Consider the following 24,196-nt stretch of genomic DNA (forward strand, 5'->3'; position numbering starts at 1 on the left):
ATAAAAATATGATTACTATAAAACTAGTTCAGCAAAATTTCAGACAGATAGCATGGATTCTCACAGTTGGCCAATCAGAATTAAGTGTTTCAGAGAGCCGTGTAATAAAAGACTCCTAAACCCCAATTAGTTCAGTGCAATGGCAACATTTAGCAAGCCCAGTGCCTGTTTAATGAGGGGCTATTCAATAATCTTCCATAATTGCCAAGGGGGTTGATGGCTCGGAGAGTCTTGAGCTTCCTTTTGATTCCCAGAGCATCTGAGACCCTTAATAACCATCATCTCTCAACAACAGGATCAGTTTCTAACTGCTGTCTTTCTCTAGCCCTCTGCCCATTCTCAAAAGCGGCAAGATGTTGGCTGGCACTGAAAGGTGTGCCAAAGAGAAATGGCAGTCGGGGTAAAAAGGACTATTGATAGTGAATCAGGACAGAGGGACTCTTTACTACATGTAAAATCTAGTGCCAACATTTAAAATATTTCATTTCTTTTGTTGTAATTATATTCAATCTAACTAGATCTTTAAGTCAAATTAATATGCACCTCCTTTCATACTCCATACACCAAGCATGACCCGTGCATCCTTGCCTCCAAACCTTCACCATACGTGTAAAAGCCTGTACACATGGCTGTTTCTCAGCTGTGATGATTTTCTCTTGTTCTGAGCAGACATTTGGCCTGAACAAAGAAGAATGAAAGATTCAAGTGCATAATGCAGCTCTTACATCAACAACTCTGTTTTGAAGTCTTTTAGAACACAATAAGCTGATTTGTAATTAATTTAAAATTATAATCATAATAATAATATTGCATTTTAGTGACATGACTGCATATAGCTATTTGAACAAAAGAAATACTCATTTGCTTAATAAAACTTTTTTATACACTATATTATATAGTATAATAGTACTACATCAAAAGTACATTATATTTATTAATACACAATTCTGTAAGGGAAAAGATGCTTGAATTTATTTTTTAATTATTAATTCATATTCGCAACAAACTTTTCATGCAAGAAAATAAACAGATTTGTGCATACAAACCAATCTTCATGCAGTGGATAAAATTGCAAAATTAAAATAATAAAAACGTGACTAAAATGTAATTTATTTTCATGCGACTTACATAAAAGGCTGCAGAGTTCGATGACAGCACGATGAACGGATCTCTGTAAGCAGGAATAACATCATCACCGCGTGTATATCCATGTCACAGAGCTTCACAACACTTTTCCATACAGATCAAACTGAGTGTGTTCAGGCCGTTTCATCTGGAAGGAACGGCATGTCTGGTACTGTAGTCCTTCTGAGTGTTTACTAAAAGCATACAGTAACGTGTTGCATGGATGGGGCAGGCGTGGACACGAGTGATATTTTAGATATATATGGTCATCTATCTACTATTTAAACATAACTTAGTCGTTAGAGGTAAATCGATCTGGGTTACAATTGTTTTTGCAATGAGTTTAGTAATAAAACAACAGCGTTTGAGCTGTAGCGGCACACACTGAACACCTGCGTAGGTACAAACTAAATGATTGAAATTGTCTTTAGATTGTGCTGCCACCTAATGGCCTAAACAACACTACAGTAACACTAGACCATTTAAAATGAAAATTATAAATCCCACAAATATTTTAAAGCAGGAAAAAATCATATTTAGATGGGCATGTTACAGAAGACATATAAAAGCACGCCCTGTATCCATTAATAAAACATAAATGGTCTACAGTTTATGAAAAAGGTTCCAAAGTGTATTATGATCTCATCTATATTTACATTTTATATTGCTAAATCATTTATATTTTCATAATTTATTTAATAATTTGCCTAAAAATAAAAGTTCAAGAATTTTGAGACACAACTTATCCCTATCTTTCAAGTTATTTTCAATCTTTTTGGCAATATATAACAGCTTTCATATCATTATATTAGTTAATGTACTGTCTATATTGTAAATGACCCTTTAAGAAGCATTTTAAATCCAGTCTATAGGCATCTCAAGCGAATGCCTGATGTTAATATGTTGAGCAGCAGTTAACACCGATACATCTAATTGAATTTTTTTAAATATTGTTGTGTATCAAGAACTAAATTCAATTCTAACCTCTTATAGGATGGAAAGAATGCCTAAATACAGTTTTAGTGTTTTTTTTTAAAGGTCGGCTATTTGGGTCCTTAACCGCAGAGCATTGTGGGAGTTGTTCCTCTGCAGCAATGGCTTGGCTTGTAGTAAGATTAGCAATATCTGTGTCTTTATTATATACTGCATCGGCGGTATTTGAAGACCAAGTTGGAAAGTTTGATTGGTATGTAAACGGAATTTATAGCTATGTGTTGGTTTGTCGTATAATGCATTGTGGGATTTCTGCGACTGTAAAAACAGCCGGTACTTTAAGCAGGCTGCGGACTGATGTCAGCTACACCGGGCTGGTTAGTCTTCATGTCTTAACGTCTCTCTAAAATACCTGCGATTTCTTTCAGGAGGCAACAGTTTATCGGCAAGGTGCGTTTTGCCTTGTTTGACACTCATTCTCAAGCGTCTAAAAAGCTCCTGGTGGCAACTGACAAGAACGTGTTTGCTTCCCTCAACTCAAGGACTGGAGACCTGTGTAAGTCATTCTGCTCGTCTGACTATCTTTTTACGTTAAATCATATATAGGCATTCATAAATTGCTGTCAGAATCTATTTATAAGAGTTTATTGGTTATTAGACTGAAACAATGAGCGTCCATAATCAGATTTCAGCCCACAGTGTTCCTCCAAACACAGTTATAAACCACCATCTGACAACATTTGGCACTAAACCATATTTATTTATTTTTGGGACAATAACTTTTACATGACCGACAAGTGATGCATCATTAATCAGTATTTTTTTTCTGTGTTATTTTGAAGTGGACAAATGTGCAATAAAAGCATAGGGTAAATGTACCTATTTAGCTCACCAAAATCTACATCGAGACATTTTTAGTGCACAAGATATTGGTTTCAGTACAAAAACTTGTTAAAATGAAATATTAATAGTTATGCTATTAAGATATTTTTAAATAGGGTTATGATATTAAGATACACATAATTAAATTCAAAAAGTCTGGCTGTGCTTAAGGGGTACATTTTTGTACCCTTTAAGCACACCCCTGTTCCCATTAAGCGCACATCATGTAAGGAAAATTTTTTTAAAGAATAATTGTAAAAATATTTTTTTGAAGGTACAAAGTCAATCACAAAAAAACAGAACACTAAAATCAAGCAACAAGGCATTCAAGTCGATCAGTTATATATTCATAGTGAGGTGTCATTTAAACACATTGCAGAATCTAGACTAGTCCACTCTCAGCTAAGTAACACGCATTCATAAATCAAAAAACATTTAACTCATGGGGATGAACACAGAAACTAGCCTCATTATGAAGCCTCTTTTTAAATGGATGTAAACTTATCTAGAGTCTCTTAAGGCTGGAATACACTACACAATTTCTGCCCCGATTTTCCACAGATTTACAGTCTGGAAACGTTGATGCTAGTTGCCAAAGATCAGAGCCAGTCTGCAGATTTGAGTTGACAGAATCCATAGAAGATCAGTTAATATTTAAAGTCTTTTTATGAAGTATTTACATAGACATTCAATGTGGAAGAGCTTAAAGAGAACACACTGAGCTTAATGGGAGCAGCAACTATTTTTAATAGACTTCATGTAATATTTATTAAAATGACAGGATTTTGCTAAATAAATAGTCTAGGTCAGGGGTGCCCAACCCTGTTCCTGGCGATCGATTGTCCTGCAAAGTTTAGCTCCAACTCTAATCAAGCACACCTGAAGCAACTAATTAAGGTCTTCAGGATCACGTGAAAATTAAAGGCATGTGTGTTTGATTAGAGTTGGCGCTAAATTTATAATCTAATCTTGATGGAAGTGTGCTTAAAGGAACACTCCACTTTTTTTGGAAATAGGCTCATTTTACAACTCCTAGAGATAAACAGTTTTACCAGTTTTGAATCCATTCAGCCGATCTCCGTGTCTGGCGGTTGCACTTTTAGCTTATCTTAGCATAGATCATTGAATTTGGTTAAACCATTAGCATCTCGCTCAAAAATGACTAAAGAGTTTCGATAATTTTTCTATTAAAAGCTTAGACACGGAGATCGGCTGAATGGATTCAAAAACGGTCAAATTTACCCTATTTAAAAAAGCATGTAACCATAAAAATTATTTTAATAGTTTGTGCATTAAAGGGTTAACTATTTGATTTTAAAGATTTTGTTTTATTGGTGAGCCTTTACAACATGTAGAAAAAAGTAGATGAGCTTTGTTGTGCTATAGAAATCTCTTATTTTTGTTGTGATATAGGCAAATATCTTCCTATGTCCAGTGAATAGCAGGTTGTTTATTTACAACCCATACTTAAAGGGATAAAAGAAAAAAGAAAAAGATTGTCCAGGCAATGAATCCTGAAATTCTTAGTGGTTGCTTCATTAAAGGGATAGTTCAACCAAAAATGTAAATTCTGTAATTGTTTATGATTTGTTACAAATGTGTATGGCTTCGCTCCTTATGTGGGACAGAGAAAAAAATGTTTTGAAGAATGTTGGGACCAAAACAGTTTCGGTTTCCATTTACTTCTATTATATCACAAATATATATATATATATATATATATATATATATATATATATATATATATATATATATATATATACATATATACATACGAAACTGTTTGGGTCCCAACATTATTCACTGTTTTTTTTCTCCACATTTTTGCTTTCCCATCACTTAGATAAAGGTTCATCTTTGTCTCATCGGTCCATAAACAAAGTTCCAAAACTCTTCTGGCTCACCTTTGTGCTTGTTTGCAAACTAATCTTGCCTTTCTAATTTCTGGTGCTGGTCAGAGGTTTGCATCTTGCTGTGTAGCATCTGTAATTCTGTGTCAAAGTCTCCTAAGGACAGTAGATTGTCAGAGCATCACTCCAGCTTTCTGGAAGTTGTTGGTGATTTTACAGACACGTCTTTTAGGGTTCATTTTCACAGCTTTTATGATTTGTCTGTCATCAACTACTGCTGTTTTCTCAGCTGATCAGGTCGTTGTTGGCTGCTGGTTTCCAAACTCTTGATTTCTCCATGTCCTTTGACTTCCTCTTTTCTTTTCTCTCAAAGTCAGCTCCCTCATCTTCATCCTGGTTTGTGTGTGTCATCATCGATTGCAGGATTCAGAATGCAGAAGTAATGGATATAACTGATACGACATTCCCTGCTTTTAATATCTGAAGAATTAATGCAACAGGACACAGCTGATCACTTAGAAAGACCTGTGAGGCAACTGTTCCAATACTTATGCTCACATCAGATAGAGGGATGAAACTCTAAAAGTGCTGAACTTCTTAGCTGGTAAAACATCTATGTGTTGAATCACCCAATAATAAAATTACATTCTGTAGTTTTGTCTCATATTCATCTTTTAATCATATCTGCTAATGTCTTGACTCCACAGCCAACAGAGCAATTTTGTCTTTACCATTCCAATACTTTTGGAGGACACTGTATATGTGTATATATATATATATATATATATATATATATATATATATATATGTGTGTGTGTGTGTGTGTATGCATGCATATACAATGAGGGAGTTGCAACTGTTTAGTTATCAACATTCTTCAGAATATCTTCTATTATGTTCTGCTGAAAAAAGAAAGTCATATGAAGTTTGGAACAACATCAAGGGGAATAAATGATGACCGTATTTTCATTTCTGGTTGAACTGTCTCTTTAAGGGTTATGCTATTATGTAGCCTACATTAGTTACAAACAAATTTTAAAAGGTATTATTGTAATTAAAAACAATAGTATCTATCCTAATTCCTTATTACTTCACCATGGTTGAGCTAACTAATTTTCTAAATTCCAAATGAAATTCATCCTGGGTTTCTTAATCATAATCAAAATAATCTGGATGGACAGGTGAGAGAGGTTTGCATTATGGATATTAGAATACACCTTCCTAGTAATGTGAACTTGTTTATTAAAAAGCAATGATTTTGTGTGATTCATTCATTTAACAGTTTAGTGAAATGTTTTTGTTTCATGTAGTCTGGCGGCATGTGGATAAGACTGGACCAGAGGGCAATATTGATGCACTTCTTATGTATGGACAGGGTAAGCATGCAATAAATAGCGTATGTTGTGAAATTAGGTTTTGTATTTTGTCTCTGAATCTGTGTTTGTCTCTTAGATGCTGTTGTTGTTGTTGGAAATGGCCGTCTGCTTCGCTCTTGGGAGACCACAGTTGGTGGCTTGAAGTGGGAGACAGTGCTTGATACAGGAAGGTTGTATGTTGTTTATTTTGTGACCGTATTAGGATTAACTGGTGCATCAAACTGACAGTGTCCACTTTTGACCACAGCTTTCAGGCTGCTGCTTTAGTTGGAGTTCAAGACCTTGTGAGGTATGTTGCGGTGCTCAAGAAATCAGCAATCTCGCTCCATGACCTTTCAAGTGGCAGCCAGATATGGGTGGAAAACCTGCCTGACAGGTGATGTAAAAAATCTTGGAATTCAGAATAACAGCGGTTCTTTTTTTTGCAACTACTTATTACAGTTATTATTTGTGTAATTGTTTTTTTTTCTTATTTCTGTAATTAATTATTGTGAATTCATCTTTTTGCGTCCTACAGTGACACTGTTCAGTATCAAACTATTTATTCTGGTGGGAATGGACTGGTGTTTGTTTTTGGAGTTGTGCCGAACTCCCATATTGTTATTGTTGAATACAAAACTGAAGATGGAGAAATCATGAACAAGGTATGGAGTTTACTTTCTTTAGGATTTTTTTTTTAAAGAAATTAATGCTTTTATTCAGCAGGATGCATTAAATTGATCAAAACTGTCAGTAAAACATTTATAATGGTACACAATAGAGTATAGTTTATAATTTACATGTATAACTTATAATTATACTCAATACAGTTTTCTTATTTAAAGACTTATTTAAAATGACTTTGATAATACAAAAAGATGGAAGATATATTGAGTTTTCTTATTGAGAGAGTCAGAATACTTGGATAATAATACAATGACACTTAATTTTCTCAGAAATCAGTTGAAGCCGCATGGATGTCAAGCCTGGAGAGCAGCTGTACAGTCATCAGCTCAGGGGTCCTATTGTGTGTGGATCAGATCACACAGTCCCTGTATACTCTACTACTGCAGTCTACAGAACAGACAGAAATGAGACAGATCCACCTCCAGGTACAGATGTTGCTACGCTTGTATTTAACATAAAATGCTTCCTCAGTCTTCTTTAACTATCTATAATATCATGGGTGGCTCCTCTTTTCAAAGACGCTAGATTTGGAGGTGGCATCTGGATTCCAGCCTGTTCTGACGTCCGCTCAACCCAATCCAGCACAGCCTCCTCTTTCCGAGTTCTTCCTGCAGCTCAGTCCAGATCATCACATCCTGCTGCAACTCAAAGACGGCCTCATCGCTCCACTCCGAGACTTCAGTCCAGTAAGAACTAATACGCCTCAGAGTGAAACAGAACCATTAATTTCCTTACAATTCCTGTTCATAAAATTTTTACTGGTTACTCTTCACTCAAAGTCTAAAGCCCAATGTCCTTCATATTTCAGTCATATCTGGCTGCTTTTGCCACATCTGGAGAGAGGACAGTTGCTGCTGTGATGTCCCCAAAGAATGATACTGTGAGTCACATTTCAAAAACAAGACAAAAATGTCTTTCTAGGTATGTACTTGTACCTTAATCATTTGTTATTCTTACTCCAGGCTTGCAGCATTAACCTGTTCAGTGCTGACACAGGGCGGAGGCACCTTGACACCACCATTATCTACCACATGGACCCTAATGGAGGAAAACCAAACAGAGTGAGGGCTGATGCTGTAGTATTTAAGTTTAACCGATTATTGGCTTATCATTTTGATGTAGGTTAATTTGATTGGTCTGTTCCTTAGTTATATGTCCACGCCTTTCTGAAGAAAGATGATTCTGTGGGCTACAGAGTCATGGTGCAGACGGAAGATCTTACACTCACATTCCTACAGCAACCTGGTATGAATTACTATTAAAAATAAAAATGTAAATGAATCACTCATTTAAGAATCTAGCAAATAAATATAGAAAAGCCATTTCAAAATTTTGCATTTAAATATATAAAAAAAATCATTAAAATTATTATTACATAATAAGATTAATAAAATGAATTGAATAGCTTTAAGTCAATGAATTGATTTCTCTCCTGGACCTCTGTACTATATCTGTAAAAAATATGAAGTAAAATTCAGCTTAGCTTCACCTCAATCTAGTATAAACTACAAAAGGCAAGAAGTTGAGTTTTGTGTCTCACTGTAGGCAGGGTGGTCTGGATGAGGGAGGAGGCCCTGGCTGATGTGGTCACGATGGAGATGGTTGATCTGCCATTCACTGGAACACAGGCAGAACTGGAGGGAGAATTTGGAAAGAAAGCCGGTAAAACCTTTGTTTATTATGTCTTTGTTTGCTTATTACATATTGTTTATAGTCTTATTTTTTCATCTGGCAATTTTGGAACAATCCAGTTAAGTGTTAGTTCAAAATATGAAACGCATCTTAAGGTCAAGATAAAATGTCATTATTTGTTTTAACATTTGCTAGATATAAGTGTTATGTATGCCTGTACTCTGTGTTTGTGATGTATGGCTAATGTATGTTGTGACATTGCTGCATTGCTTGCTAAGCAAAAAAAAAAACCTCCTGTCTCACTCATCTGTTCTATTTTCCATGACTTTCTTGCCATTTCTTTTTGTATTTATGTCCTTGTGCGTTTTCTTTTGCCTATCTGCTGCACTTGGATCCAGCCATTCAAGGTAAAGTAGAGAGCTTCCTCTAATTTTGCTTCTCTTCCTAATCACATTTTTATTTTATGTAATGTCTTTGTCAGTGTCTCTAACTTGTGGACAATGAATTGGCTCAAGAACGTAACTGTGATGTTAAAGCTGAAGTTTTTTTTTTTTGGGAGATTCATTTACTGCTGTCATTCATCGCTGTGGTCTCTTGTTGCCTGCAGATGGGCTGTTACCCATGGTTCTCAAGCGCCTCTCTTCCCAGTTCATCCTGCTGCAGGCCTGGCTGGCCCATCTCTGGAAACTCTTTTATGATGCCCGGAAGCCCCGCAGCAGTGTGAAGAATGAGGTCAGCATAGACACACTGTCTCGGGATGAATTCAACCTGCAGAAGATGATGGTGATGGTAACTGCCTCTGGGAAGGTAAGTTTAGAAAGCACAGCTGTTGCTTTCTTTTAGCTGTCTTGTCGGTTAACATATGGCTGTTGTTTTTCTACTCAGCTCTTTGGCATCGACAGTAAATCAGGAACTATTTTGTGGAAGCAGTATTTAGAAAACATCCAGCCCAACTCTGTTTTCAAACTCATTGTGCAGAGGACCACTGCTCACTTTCCTCATCCTCCACAGTGCACACTACTTATAAAAAACAAGGTAAGCTTTTGAAGTTTGCTTTTGTATGATCTAATGATATTTGGTTTCCTGGTTTTGTTTGCTTATGTTATGGTTTGCTTGCTTTCATGCTTGTTTACTCCTTTGTGCATTTGTTTGCTGCTTCATTTGTTTACAAAATGAATTTAATTTAATTGCATTTGTCTTTTAGTTTATTTGCTTGTTTGGTTACTTTGTGTACTTGTTTGTGTGTTCAATTGCTTTTATTTTGTTGAATTTTGTCTGTTTGGTCATTTACTTTTTGTTTGTATTTTGTTTGCTTGCTTTTATTCATTTGTCCACTTTTTTTGTCACTTTCTTTTAGGACAGTGAAGTGTTCATATGTTCAATACTGCATGTTTTAATTAATTTTTTCCACGCATAAATTTCACATGCATTTATTTTTATTTATTTATTTTTTCTAAATTTAAAAATGGACTGTATTTATAGGACACAGGTCTTGGAAACCTCTATGTCTTCAATCCCATCTTTGGCAAGAAGAGTCAAATTAGTGTCCCTGCCTTACCCAGACCTGTCCTTCAGACCCTGCTGCTGCCTGTCATTGACCAGGACTATGCTAAAGTCCTTCTACTTATCGATGACCAGTACAAGGTGGGTCTTCGTTCTTCTGACAAACCTTCTGCGTTCCTTGGAGAATGTGAACCTGTTTATTTTCTCATACAGGTCACAGCATTTCCATCTACAAAGAACGTTCTACAGCAGCTTCAGGACACAGCATCCTCCATATTTTTCTACCTAGTGGATTCTAGTGAGGGAAAACTGTCAGGTTTCCGTCTGCGCAAGGTTAGCGTCCATTCATGCAAAGCAGATGAAAAGCACTTTTTATACTAGTGTTCATAATGTTTTTCCTTTAGGATTTGTCTACAGAGCTAATCTGGGAGGTGGTCATCCCCACTGAGGTGCAGAAGATAGTGGCTGTCAAAGGAAAGCGTGCAAATGAACATGTACATTCCCAGGGCAGAGTCATGGGGGATCGTAGTGTGCTCTACAAGGTACTGCTGATTCGATGACTGCTCTTATTAGGCAAAAGTAATTACACTCTTTTCTAATCGCACATCCTACCCTTTGTTCGTCTGCAGTATCTGAACCCTAATCTCCTGGCTGTGATGACGGAAAGCACAGACACCCATCAGGAGCGGAGCTTTGTTGGAATCTTCCTGATTGATGGTGTCACTGGCCGTATTGTGCATGAAGCAGTGCAGCGGAAAGCCAGAGGACCTGTTCACTTTGTACACTCTGAAAACTGGGTGGTGGTAAGTGCACCGATGTATCCATGCATTTATCCGTTATGATTACTGTGATCGATATAAATGTTTCTGGTACAGAATTTAACACTACTTTTTGTTTTATTCCCTATAGTATGTGTACTGGAACTCCAAGTTCCGCAGAAATGAGTTTTCTGTGTTGGAGCTCTTTGAGGGAGCAGAGCTCTATAACAGCACAGTGTTCAGCTCCTTGGACAGACCACATCCACCTCAGGATCTGCAGCAGTCGTACATTTTTCCTGCTCCCATAAGCACTTTGGAAGCCACACTTACGGAAAAGGGCATCACCAGCAGACACCTTCTTGGTTAGTATTGTGCATATTAAGCAATTTGGAATCTTCAGAAACTGACAATTATTTTTTTTTAATCTATAAGTCTTATGAAAAATATCAGCATTCTCATATTACTTTTACTTTATAGTCGCGCTGCCATCAGGCAACATTTTATCCTTACCAAAGATGTTTCTGGACCCACGGAGACCAGAGTTGGTCTCAGAACAGAGTCGGTAGGTTTTCAACTGATATTTACTATGTTGGGAAAAATCACATACGATTCAGACTTTGATTAACTATTTGCTTGCTGAGTAACCAAGCTGAAGAATGATTGTCTCACCATTTAGGGAGGAAAACCTCATACCATATGCTCCAGAAATGCCCATTCGTGAAGAGTGGTTTATAAACTACAACCAAACTGTGTCAAGAGTAAGGGGCATCCACACTGCCCCCTCTGGCCTGGAGTCTACCTGTTTGGTAAGAGTGATGGTTTATTCAATTTTTTTTAATTTCACAATATTAAATAACTTTTTGTTGGTAGGATTTCTTAATTTCAAGGGATAGTTCCCCCCGAAAATTAAAATTCTGTCATTAATTACTTACCCTTATGTTGTTCCAAACCCGTAAGACCTTCGTTCATCTTCGTAACACAAATTAAGATGTTTTGATGAAATCCGAGAGTTCTCTGACCCTCTATAGACAGCAATGCAACTACCATGTTCAAGGCCCAGAAAAGTAGAAAGGACATCGTTAAAATAGTCCATGTGACCTCAGTGGTTCAACTGTAAATTTATGAAGCTATGATAATACTTTTTATGCACAAAAAAAGCTCTTGGATTGCATCAAAAATATCTTAATTTGTTTTCCGAAGATGAAAGGAGGTCTTACATGTTTGGAACGACATGTGGTTGAGTAATTAATGACAGAATTTTCATTTTTGGGTGAACTAGCCTATTCCTTCAACATCTATGCCATTCTTATTACATGAATGAAATGCATTTAATTTCTTCACCCTGTAGGTGGTTGCATATGGTCTTGACATCTACCAGACCAGAGTGTTCCCCTCCAAGCAATTTGATGTCCTTAAGGATGACTATGACTATGTATTAATCAGCAGCGTACTCTTTGGCCTCTTCTTTGCCACCATGATCAGCAAACGTCTAGCGGAAGTGAAACTGCTCAATAGGGCATGGCGATAAGACTCATCCTAAAGGCCTGTTGACTTCACTCTCGCCCTCACTGCAATGTGGTCGACACATTGATGGCAGGAGATTAGCTGGTGACCATGTCAAAACTGCAAGATCATTTGAGAAGTTTGGTGTATTTTTGCAACCAGCTGTCTTGGAGATCTTGTGGTGTTTTGAGTGTAAGTGCATAGACGGCCATGATAGTTTTTCCCTTTTCAGAGAGAGAAGTAATGATGTAGGTCTAACCCCCTTCCCCCTCCAGCATTGAACAATTCGCTGTCTAATTTATTTATTTGTTACTTTCGGGGTAACACAACTCATGTGATTTAAAGGTAGACTTGCCAGGTATAACATAATACCCGTCCAGTTTATTTCATATTTTCCATTATAGATTTCATTCAGTAATTCTGAGTCTGCCTTTTGAAGAAATGGTGTTATTTTTTAAATTAATATTGAGGGAAGGAGTATTGCAAATGGACTGCCTTTTTTATTTAAATCAATGAAAAGATTGAATAAAATGATTGGATTTTAAATTTGATATGATCTGATGAGCTGTTAAAGAATATATTGCCTTGTGTACAGGATTTGAATAGGCAAACACTAGAACTGTGAAATTGTTTTCTCCTGTACATTAATGATAGAAGGTTCTGCATAGGAGTTTGAACAGTCTATTTTAGTTATTTTATGGTATGTCAAATGCACTGGATGGTTTGGAGCCATGTTCTTACTTTATATATTTATGAGCAAGATCCTAATATGCCATATCATACTTTGATTTTGACTTGTACTCATTACAAATCCTTGTGATTTTACTATTGTGTAAAATGTTTCTACTCTTTTGATTTTCATGAATAATAGGCCTGTTTATATACATAATTTTGAAAGCATCCCCGCTGCTGCAAATGATGTCAGAAAAAAAGTTTAATAATAATATTTGTAACAAAAGAGTAGACATTCAATTAAGTTGGTAACAAACCTAATGCTTTTTTAAACATGCATAAATTATTTGTTCTTTTCCCCCTAATCAATAATAAATAAATAAAAAATCCCCTTCCTAATTGTTGACTCTTGAATCGTTTTAAAAACTTAAGGTAGAACTGCTGCAGTTAGTCTGGGCAATACCAGTTGAAATCTTTAAAAAGTCATTAATGGGATCATTCATCCAAGAAAAAGAAAACAAAATCCATCATCTTTTATTCACCATTATTATTGGACCAAAAAAAACAGTACACAGAATCTCTTGGATTACAATTTGCAACTAGACGGATGTACTGTTACGTCCTCTAAAGTAAAAAATCTGGGTGTTATATTAGACAGCAACTTGTCCTTTGAAAATCATATTTCCCATGTTACAAAAACAGCATTCTTCCATCTTACAAACATTGCCAAGCTTCGAAACATGCTACCTGTTTCTGATGCAGAAAAGCTAGTTCATGCATTCATGACCTCTAGACTGGACTATTGTAATGCACTGCTAGGTGGTTGTCCTGCATCTTCAATAAGCTACAGATAGTCCAAAATGCAGCGGCTAGAGTTCTTACCAGGTCAAGAAAATATGATCATATTACCCCAATTTTACAGTCTCTGCACTGGCTACCTATTCAGTTCCGTATCATTTACAAAATATTATTACTTGCCTATAAGGCCCTAAATGGTTTAGCTCCTGCGTACCTAACTCGTCTTCTACCACGCTACAATCCAACCCGCTCCCTAAGGTCGCAAAACTCTTGACTTTTGGTAGTACCTAGGATAGCAAAGTCCACTAAAGGAGGTAGAGCTTTTTCACATTTGGCTCCCAAACTCTGGAACAGCCTTCCTGATAACGTTCGGGGTTCAGACACACTCTCTCTGTTTAAATCTAGAATAAAGACACATCTCTTTAGCCAAGCTTTCACATAATGCATCTTATACTCTTGTACTGCAGTTATATCTGATCAAATGTACATTATTATTATTCTTTAGCTTGGGTTGAACAAATCATTTTTGCTTAGATGGAACAGCAGCTACGCTAATTATGTCTCTATTTGTTTCTCTGTTTCTGTCACTGGATTAACATCTCATGGTAACTAGGAATTACAGAAGCTTCAGTCTGGATCCAACCCTTAAATGATCTGAGATGACCGAACACCTGAGAAAAGATAATGCCAACCCCTCAGAGGACCTCAGGGGATGCCAATGCTCAGACAACATACAGAATTACCAAATTTTGCCATAAATTAAACATATTAAGGTTCTGCAATATATAAATTGTGGAAACTTAAATTCCTGTAGAGCTGCTTTGCAACAATTTGTAACGTAAAAAGCGTTATACAAATAAACTTGAATTTAATTATTTTATTGAATACTTGTATGACTGACTGACTTATGCAGAATTTTGCAGTGGCCCCTCACTGCAGAACAAAGATCCGGGGGGCGGGGTTGGATCCACATCTAGGGGGTGGAGATGGGTAGGTTTATGTCTATGTAAGGTGGGAGGAGTTGGATTTAGATCCTATCACACCCCCTGGATCTTGTGTTCTGCAGTGAGGACCATCTCGAATTTTGGAAACCATACAGTTTAGTTACCATTGACTTCACTTGTATAGACAAATAATTTTGACATGTAGCCTACAATCTGTATTATTTTGGATAATATTATAGGGATATTCACCCCCCAAAAAATAAAAAATCTATCATCATTTACTCACCCTCATGTCGTTACAAACCTCAATGTCGTCTTCTTCAGCAGAACACAGATGATGATATTTTGAAGACAGTTGGGACTCTAACCATTTTGGTTATAGTTTACTTACCTTGTATTGACAAAAAATGATAGCATGCACAATTGGTCTAATTTTGGACTATTTTAAATGGGATAAGCACCTAAAAGTGAAATTTCTGTCATGTTGTTTGACAAGAGTAAGTCACAATTCACTTACTGCATCTTTTTTCCACATATAATTCTAGGCTCATTCTGTCTAACATTTATGTTTGGGTTTAGAAGAAAATATTTTCACACAACGAGAGAATTTTCATTAACGTTACTGGGTGAACTGTCCCTTTAAGCTCACGTTTCCTGAGCTGTTTGGCCACAGTCGTAAATAAACAGGTTTTGAAACTCATGAGTAAAACCGTTAACCACAGTCCGGTTTTTTGTTTTTAAATCTCAGAAGATTTCTACGTGCTCACATGACATAACACACGAGACTTTTCATGTTTATCTCTGACGACAGTTCCTGTTATTTGGCGTCTGATGATTAACCTCATTTCCGCTCTTGGATTCTAATAGTGGATCTCAAGATGGCGTCGAGCGGAGGAGATGGAGAACCTGAGTGGACCGCAGCCGTACGGCCACTTTTATCAGCGTCCTACACGGCTTTCGAAACGAAAGAGCTACCTCAGCTTATAGGATCCATCATAAACAGGTCAGACGAGGGCTTGTTTGTTGAGTTGGCTCGTGCAGGGCTGAAATAAACTGTTGAGTGACTCTGCATTAGCTGTGATGCTATGGCAGCACCGAGGCTGTGTCTCAAAACCTAGTCAGCTGACTACCTTGACAGCATTTCGGGGCGTCGTGAGAGGGTTTGGACGATTCTAAATGCGCTTATGATGTTCAAAAATGCTCTTTAAAATACTTTCGGTTGGCCAAAAACGATTTTGAATCGTCCAGACTCTCATATGATGACTAAATGTACCGTCTACGAATGCAGCTCACTGTGTTTTGAGAGACAGCCGGAGTGTTACTGGGCATTTACAGTAACTTAGCAGATACATCAGATTCTGCTTCATCATCAGGCCGGAGATCCACTCTTTTACGTTCATATAATTTGCCTAGTTGATATTTGAGCAATGCTGCTTTCTCATAATGGACGTACGGGATCCCACGACAACCGCCCCTAAATAAAGTTATTTTATATTTGTGTCGGAAGTGAATTAATTGACGCCGAATGAGCAATTCGGCGTCCCTCGATTAACCCTAACCAACGCTAGCTAGCCTGCTAGCCACTGTCAAGAGCTGTTCATAATTCTGATACTCGTCTTTTTTAATTGTCATCCTGATAAATCTTCCTCTGTTAGTCAGCGGCACCCACATTGGTCCCAGTTACTCAAAGGTTTAGTTGCAGGGGTGTGCCTGCTAACTAGCAAGTCATGACTTAGTAGCTGGTACTAGTGTCACTGATAGTTAGCTAATTGTGAGTTAGCCTCTTTTGATCAAGTGGACAAACGTCGGAATTCTGTTTTAGTTTGTTGTAGGGTTAGGTGTCCATTTCAAAAGCTTGTTTGTCTGTGTGTAAATGTGTATTGTCATCAGTTTCGTTTTTATGGAAACAGTACTTGGTCTTCCCAAACAAACCCTTTTTTTTGTCAGTTTGTCATTTACAGCGGTGTTAATCAACTATTAATTTTTAGCCAAACCACCACCTGACCTTTAAACAGTAAACTCATTGAAATGAATTCCAGAGAGGAATGGAGGGATATGAAATCTGTGGTCTTGTCGATGTGCATGAGCTAAGTGCAACTTAGTTAAAAGTGAAAGTACCACGACTGATAATGAATTGAGCTGCCAACCTACACTGGACTATACTAGTTTAATAATAATTGAGAGTTAATTTGTTTGTTACTTTTCCATATGTCTGTGTTCATCTGACTGGGCTCAGATTAATTTTATGTGATCAGTGTGTAGAATGTTTGCTGACATGAGTGTATTTGTTCAAAAGCGTTTATTGCCAGTGGCATTCTCTGAATGGATAAAATGAAGCTGAAATGTGTATTTTTCCTAAAAGAGTTTTCCCTGAAACTCATTCAAAAATATTAATAAATACTATAGTATATAAATAGTAGTAAAATAACAATGGTACAAATTGGACCGTTATCACGGGATTTTAGGAATAATTTAAAACCTTAAACAGCTTTTGTGATATGTGTATGTTGTTGTTACACTTTAATCTGAAAGCAATATCAAAGTTCCCCCGTAAATGTTCAATCTGTCAGATTAGGTCATGCATTCCTACTCCTGTGAGTTTATCTTACAAAGAAATTCCCTTTTGTGTTTTGGAATTTGTTTTTAACATTTTAGTGCTAACCAGTTGTTACATGCTCACTATAGGAGAGTTTTTATGTTCATCTCTGCAAGAATAATGTAGATTGAGAACAGCATTTTGGGAGTTCTTTAGTTATTTTAGCTTCTGGAATTTTGACACAACCTTAATTATTAATTTATGTTTCCATTCTTATTGTCAATGTTTCATTTGGTAATTCTAACAGACAACATTGTTTGTCTTCATAATCTTTCATTAGAACAAAATAATTTGTTTTATCTGTAATGATTTAGATTTCCATCTATGAGAATAGTCAGTTCATGCAAACTACTGGATAATATTTTTAACCAATAGCCAAATAGCTGTGTAGGTTTTGGTTTAGCACACTTACGTCCTGATGCACACTGACTAACAATTCAATCAATTCCTTATGGATAATCAAGTCCTGTCTTGAATTTGAGCTCATTAAGTACGTGTTTTCACTTGGAAGTATCACGTTACAGGAGTTAAATGAGATGCAAACTACAATTTACATTGATTTCGGCAGTTTCTCTCTTCTTTTTCTACAGTGAATCTGAGATTCTTCACCATGACAAACAGTATGAGCCATTCTACTCCTCCTTTGTGGCACTATCTGCACATTACATCACCACAGTTTGTGGACAAAGTATGTCGCATTTCATTGTTTTATTCTGAAACTGTCATTTCATTCATTTCAAGATTAAATGCATCATATTTCTAGCTAAATATAGGCATACACAGGTTTAACTGGCTTTTAAAAATGTTCCCATTTTATATTTTTTATACAATTTTCTGTCCCATTCCAGTCCCCAGAAATCAGTTGCTGTCAGTAGCTGCAGCATGTAAAGTATTGATTGAATTCTCATTGCTCCGTCTGGAGAATCCTGATGAAGCATGTGCAGTCTCTCAGGTCAGATATGAACCTTGGTATAATACATTTTGTCTGTTTGATTAAGCATAGGATTTTTTTCATAGACTAACTTCCTTTCTCCTTCCGCTCCACAGAAGCACCTGATCCTCTTAATAAAAGGCCTTTGTACTGGCTGCAGTCGATTGGATCGGACAGAAATCATCACCTTTACTGCAATGATGAAGTCAGCCAAACTACCCCAAACTGTCAAGACCCTTTCTGATGGTAAGAGTAGTTTCAAATTGTTACAGCCCTGTGTTACCAGATAAATGAGTGAGTGACAACGTGACGTGTCAGGATTGGTGTAATGACATGTCTTTATAGAAGTAATCTCTATGATTTAGCTAGATATTATAGAGCCAGGATGGGGATATGCAGCAGCAGTGTTTTGGTGCGTTTGAATGTTGAGCGTCTTGCTTGTAAATTCAACACAGCTGTTCAGAAATAAACAGCTTGAGGTGGTGAAGGTGTTTCATTTGTAGGATTTTCTTGTTTGCTTTCCTTTTTGCCATGTAATTAAAGGCTCATAATATCCAGTGTAGACTGGCTCAAGTAATTCTTACAGGTCTAGTTGTGCTGATTTTGAAGGACCCGGGGGACCTTTATGATGTCATTGAAGTTCCAATAGTGTGTAAATGTGGAATTTTAAAGGGACAGATTCCATGTGGACCGATTGCCAAAGTTCTCTTTAATACATTGGCTTGTAATGCTGATGCAGTACACAGGTGTCATAACTCTATTTGTCCTCTTTACTCCTTGGTATCTGCTGTACACAAGAATTAATGAAGCATCATTTTATCGTGTGCCTGCTTTGCTGCTCATTTGATTATTGTGGCTAAATATAAGCTCTCTTGTGAGTTTTACTCAGTTTAGATCAAGTCTGGAGGGAGCTGTTCTGTTTAGTAATTGAATTCTTTAATATTACACATTAGCAACACCTTCTTTTAGCGTGCTAATTTAGTACAATTAATTATTAATAAAGGGAATATGATTTAAAAATGAATGGATTTAGTCAGTCTCCTGACCTGTACATAGATTCCATTTTATGGAATTGTCCTAAATTGGTGGCAATTCATAGCATACAATTCTAATGATTGTATGCAATTAATTTGATTAAACAGTGCATCAAGCCCTACAAATTAATCATGAAATCAAATTTATACAAAATTAGCATCCTTCATCATGGCACAGTTTGGCACGTAATTGGTGGCATAGATTAGTCCAGACAAAGCACTGTGTTATCTGAGTGTATTAACCTTTTTTTCTCATGTGAGTGCCAGGCTCGCAGAAAGGAGGCTTTGTTCTCTTTCCTTCGAGTTTGTCCAGAATGGTTAACTCAAAGATGAGATTCTGTCTGCTGATACAATTGCCTTTGGTGATCTTGTTTTCCAGTGGAGGACCAGAAGGAGCTTCCCTCCCCTGTTAACCCTGAACTCAGACAAAAAGAAGTCCAAATGAACTTTTTCAATCAGCTGACCTCAGTCTTTAACCCTGACATTACCATGCTGGCCTCTCCATCCGCTCACATGCAGGTCAGTGAATTAGACGGGTCTTTCGATTGAGTTCACGATGATGTGACTACTTCTGGGTTTACTGCTGTTTTGTTATGAGCAAACAAATGTTTTTGGACAAAACCATGATTTCATGTGTTTTACAGGGTGAGAATGAGTGCGATGACCAGACAACAACAGATCAGGCAACGCAGGCCAAAATGAAGAATGCCTTCATCTCTCAAAATGTGTCCAGTTTACAAGAATTAGGTGAGTTGCACTTGCACTTTATCAGTGATTCTTAAATGTTTGATTTCAAATACCACCTGTTGAAATTAAGTTGCATTCATTTTGTCACAATGAAATCCTTTATTTTTGTCCCATGCATTACAGGGGGCTCAGAGAAGTTGCTGCGCGTGTGCCTCAACCTTCCCTACTTCTTACGGTATATCAACCGCTTCCAGGATGCAGTATCCGCCAATTCTTTCTTCATCATGCCGGCCACTGTGGCAGATGCCACTGCTGTCCGAAATGGGTAAACCAAAGTCACCCCCAGCTCAATGCTGTTTATTAAATCTGTTGAGATTGAGTAATCCTGACTTTCCCTCCCCGTGTTTAAGTTTTCACTCCCTGGTGATTGATGTGACCATGGCCTTGGACACACTTTCCTTGCCTGTACTGGAGCCTTTGACCCCTGGGAGACTACTTGATGTGACTGTGTTAGCACTAAGCTGCCTCTATGCAGGTGAGTTGATTGAAAAAGCTCCCTTTGTTTGGTTCAGATATACACAGAGCTTCAGGAGTGTTTTTTTCTCTCAGGTGTGAGTGTGGCGACTTGCATGGCCATACTGCAGGTGGGCAGCGGCTTGCAGCTTCGTGCGGCCTCCACTGGCTCCAAGGAGGAAGACTATGAAAACGACGCTGCTACCATTGTGCAGAAATGTGTAAGTGTCAATAGTCAGGATGACCGTTTTATTGTCTTTGGTACACCTCATCTTATGCTTTTCCTCTTTTTAACAGCTGGAAATCTATGAGATGATTGGACAGGCCATCAGTAACTCTCGCAGAGCTGGAGGAGAGGTAGGTGAACACTTTGCCACAGAGTATATAAAATTAATGAGAACGGCCCATATGTGAGATCGTGCTTCGTGTTTCAACAGCATTATCAGAACTTTCAACTCTTGGGTGCCTGGTGCCTGTTGAACAGCCTGTATTTGATACTGAACCTGAGCCCCACGGCCCTGGCTGATAAAGGGAAGGAGAAAGATCCCCTGGCAGCACTACGGGTCCGAGACATCGCCACCCGAACCAAGGACGGAGCAGGATCTCCTAAACTTGGCCCAGGGAAAGGGTAAGTGCCTCTGTGTTCTATACTTGAAATGATGACCTAATGAATGTGGGAGCATGAAATATAAGAGAGCCCTAAAATGCAAATGCCAAGTTCTTAGAAATAGACTGTTCATGTTAGTTTTAAAAACATTCAAACTTCAATGTCTAAATGTCATGTGGTGATCAACTACCAATTAAAAACTTAGTTTGGTTACATCTTGATTTCATGTGGGAGAACACTGCTTAATCATTTTAAATATATAAACCACATTTTACAACCTAGTCAACCTAATTTTAGATTATTACAAAAATGACATGTAAATAAGTGTGTCAGTAAATGTGAAGTATCTTCTCTCATCAGGCACCAAGGTTTTGGAGTTCTGTCAGTCATTCTGGCCAATCATTCAATCAAGCTGCTCACATCACTGTTCCAGGACTTACAAGTGGAGGCTCTTCACAGAGTAAGACTGAACATAAATGCTTCTTTTAAACTACCGGAGCATTTTTGTGTTGTAAATACAAGTGAAGCTATTTTCTGTCTTCCAGGGCTGGGCCAGTGACGGGCCTCCAGCAGAGCTGAACATCATGGCCCAGAGCACGTCCATACAGAGAGTGCAGAGACTCATTGACTCGGTTCCTCTCACCAACCTGCTCTTCACGCTGCTCTCCACCTCCTATAAAAAGGTATGTGACCACAAGACTTGATCATGGTTGCTATGAGGAAGTGGTATGCTGTGTTTGATGAATGTGGTGCCTCTGATTCTGCTTGATTCAGGCGTGTGTGCTGCAGCGGCAGAGGAAAGGTTCGGTCAGCAGTGACGCCAGTGCCTCCACTGACTCCAACACTTACTACGAAGATGACTTCAGCAGCACAGAAGAGGACAGCAGCCAAGGTAGCAAACACTACAGATTTCTCAGTATTTAACCTTGTAAATAAAGGCCACAGTGAGGTCAGACATTGAAGTTAATTTAGTTCATATAAACAGAGTAGTTGCTTTTAACTGTAAATTTCCCCATTCGATTGTCTAGCTGGGTGAAACTCTCAAAAAATGTCTAAGTTATATTTCAAAATCAAAAGGAAAAATTATATATTTTGCAGAAAAGGAAGCATGTTTTTGGACTTTTCTCATGAAAATTATATTTCCATTGAAGAATATCACATTATCTGTACAGGAATATAAATGAATGGAATAATGGATCCTGTCCACAATTTTATTTTATTTAATAAATTTTTTTATTTTATTTATTTGTATAATTTCTTATTTTTGTATTTATGCACACTATTATTCTTTGTTTTGTTTTTGTTTTTTACCCCTGAAGAAATAAACTTTCTAAATGTACTTTACGATTAAAATATGCATTACTGTGATGCTGATTTTACAGTAAGCTACTGACAGTTGGGAAGGGTGTATTTAAATTTGCTTTATTTTGACAACAATATTGTCAAATTGCATTATTCATTTTCTTTCTGCAAAATATAATTTATGTTTTTCTTCATTTTTGATTGAAATATGACCTGTGCATATCTTGACATCTTGAGATTCCCCCAGCCGTCTTATTTAATGTTATTAGCACGAGTTATTTTTTATGCAGCTGAGGTCAGGGTTTGCTTGTGGTTTACTGAGCTAGTGTCAGGGCTGAGGAATCTCAGGGACATTCTTAGGCAGTTCCTGAGCACTGCACGCTGTAGTAGAAGGACAGCGGTCAGACCTCCCCAGAGCTCAGAGTCAGGTCAGTTTACTTCCTGTTCCTGAACACTGTGGCACGCTAAGCATGCTCTGCTTACTGCGCCATTCTGGTAGCCGTCACAGCTAGTGACAGTGTTCGTTATTTCAGCAGAGAGAAGACAGGAGAGGACAAGAGCAGCTTGTTTCTCAGGTCAGCAGATCTCTGTCTTAGGTCAGAATCGTAGTGTCTCATTATGCTTCTATTTGTTGTGCCTTAAACGGTAACAAGATCTTAAGTAGACTTATTTCCATGGCTAATGTAGCTTTGTTTGCATACAATACAATGACTTGATTGAATGCGGTGCTGAATGTGGCTCTTGGCGTGTTTTCAGATGATGATAGTGAGCCCATTTTGGGTCTGTGGTTTGAAGAGACTATTTCTCCCAGTAAAGAGAAGGTGGCACCTCCACCTCCCCCTCCACCCCCACCTCTGGAAACATCCCCGAGACTCAAGAGCCCCAGTAAGCTGAACACGGCAGAGAACGGCAACATTCTGGCTAGTCGCAAGGACCCGGAGTTGGTAAGGCCACGATAAGTAGAGGAATGCTGATTTTGACTAACTTTGCTGCTAGAACTTAAATGTTGTTTTATGTCCTGTACAAACATTTGTTACATAACTCTGCTTTTTTTGTTATTTACATGACATGATGACAGAAATGGGTTGCCATTTCATCTTGACTTAAATAAATATTTTGAAATATATTAGTTTTATATATTATTTTTCAGTAATATATAATTTTGTGTATTTTATTTATTAACATCACATTGCATGAGTGAAGTTTTCATGTTGACCTAAAGACACGTTTCTTGTTCCAGTTTCTGAGTTTGGCATCAAGCATACTGAACTTTATCACCACCTCCATGCTGAAGTCCAGAAACAATTTCATTCGCAACTACCTGAGCGTGTCCCTCACAGAGCAGCACATGGCCACCCTCGCCAGCATCATCAAGGATGTTGACAAAGATGTCAAAGGTCTTTTTTTTTAAACTCCTAACTCTTACCATACATTTAGGCTTCCATTTTAGGCTTATCCTAACATGTAACCTTTTTTGTCCAGGTTCCTCTGATGAAGAGTTCGCCTCAGCCCTCTATCACTTTAATCACTCTCTGGTAACATCAGACTTGCCCTCTCCATCCCTACAGGTAAATTCTGAAATATGCTTTAAAAGAAATCTGAATATTAATTTAACAGATTTTGAATAGATGTCAGGTATCTGATACCATGTTTTCTTTAACTTTTCTTCAGAACACTCTTCTGCAGCAATTGGGTGTTGCCCCGTTCTCAGAGGGTCCCTGGCCCATGTACATCCATCCTCAGTCCCTCTCAGTGCTCTCCAGGTTACTGCTGATCTGGCAGCATAAAGCCAGCCAGCAGGGGGAGCCTGATGTACCAGAATGCATGAAGGTCTGGGAAAGGTACGACTTCACTCAATCTTACAGAATTACACCTCTTTTCTTA

General features: G+C 37.6%; 3 protein-coding genes across 3 annotated transcripts in view; 2 read left to right on the forward strand and 1 right to left on the reverse strand.

Annotated features, from left to right (window-relative positions):
* The window catches only part of LOC306859815 (uncharacterized protein), a 68,979-nt gene extending 67,645 nt beyond the window's left edge, over positions 1–1,334 (reverse strand). Inside the window, exons 1-2 of the mRNA XM_079401116.1 lie at positions 1,129–1,334; positions 544–678 (exon numbers count right to left, since the gene is read on the reverse strand). Coding sequence (XP_079257242.1) covers positions 544–678; positions 1,129–1,211 — 218 coding nt within the window. The 5' untranslated portion in view covers positions 1,212–1,334. The remainder of the gene's footprint in view (positions 1–543; positions 679–1,128) is intronic.
* An 858-nt stretch (positions 1,335–2,192) lies between these two features.
* On the forward strand, positions 2,193–13,297 carry LOC306859817 (ER membrane protein complex subunit 1-like). Its single transcript, XM_079401118.1, has 22 exons — positions 2,193–2,311; positions 2,487–2,614; positions 6,101–6,166; positions 6,243–6,336; positions 6,414–6,542; positions 6,684–6,810; positions 7,102–7,257; positions 7,351–7,518; positions 7,641–7,712; positions 7,795–7,893; positions 7,981–8,077; positions 8,378–8,494; positions 9,072–9,271; positions 9,350–9,499; positions 9,947–10,108; positions 10,181–10,300; positions 10,372–10,509; positions 10,597–10,770; positions 10,877–11,087; positions 11,203–11,287; positions 11,402–11,531; positions 12,074–13,297. Exons 1-22 carry the CDS (start codon positions 2,220–2,222, stop codon positions 12,251–12,253), a joined length of 2,895 nt encoding a protein of 964 aa, XP_079257244.1. The 5' UTR covers positions 2,193–2,219; the 3' UTR covers positions 12,254–13,297.
* Positions 13,298–15,520: 2,223 nt separating this feature from the next.
* The window catches only part of ubr4 (ubiquitin protein ligase E3 component n-recognin 4), a gene marked incomplete at its 5' end in the record, with an annotated part of 45,767 nt that continues 37,091 nt past the window's right edge, over positions 15,521–24,196 (forward strand). Inside the window, 19 exon segments of the mRNA XM_079400617.1 lie at positions 15,521–15,645; positions 17,829–17,926; positions 18,087–18,190; positions 18,286–18,415; positions 19,583–19,682; positions 19,684–19,726; positions 19,848–19,950; positions 20,074–20,215; positions 20,301–20,425; positions 20,500–20,624; positions 20,701–20,760; positions 20,841–21,031; positions 21,371–21,470; positions 21,556–21,693; positions 21,785–21,902; positions 23,069–23,256; positions 23,553–23,709; positions 23,795–23,880; positions 23,984–24,153. Of these exon segments, the coding sequence (XP_079256743.1) occupies positions 15,521–15,645; positions 17,829–17,926; positions 18,087–18,190; positions 18,286–18,415; positions 19,583–19,682; positions 19,684–19,726; positions 19,848–19,950; positions 20,074–20,215; positions 20,301–20,425; positions 20,500–20,624; positions 20,701–20,760; positions 20,841–21,031; positions 21,371–21,470; positions 21,556–21,693; positions 21,785–21,902; positions 23,069–23,256; positions 23,553–23,709; positions 23,795–23,880; positions 23,984–24,153 (2,303 nt within the window).

Source organism: Barbus barbus, assembly GCF_936440315.1.
Source record: "Barbus barbus genome assembly, chromosome: 40".
Taxonomy (NCBI): domain Eukaryota; kingdom Metazoa; phylum Chordata; class Actinopteri; order Cypriniformes; family Cyprinidae; genus Barbus; species Barbus barbus.

Excerpts from the sequence above, each read along its gene's own strand:
- LOC306859817 (XM_079401118.1), top strand. The coding sequence starts at position 2,220 with ATGGCTTGGCTTGTAGTAAGATTAGCAATATCTGTGTCTTTATTATAT. Across the intron at positions 6,337-6,413 it reads ACAGTGCTTGATACAGGAAG|CTTTCAGGCTGCTGCTTTAG; the intron begins GTTGTATGTTGT and ends TTTTGACCACAG. Across the intron at positions 9,272-9,349 it reads TGGTAACTGCCTCTGGGAAG|CTCTTTGGCATCGACAGTAA; the intron begins GTAAGTTTAGAA and ends TTTTCTACTCAG.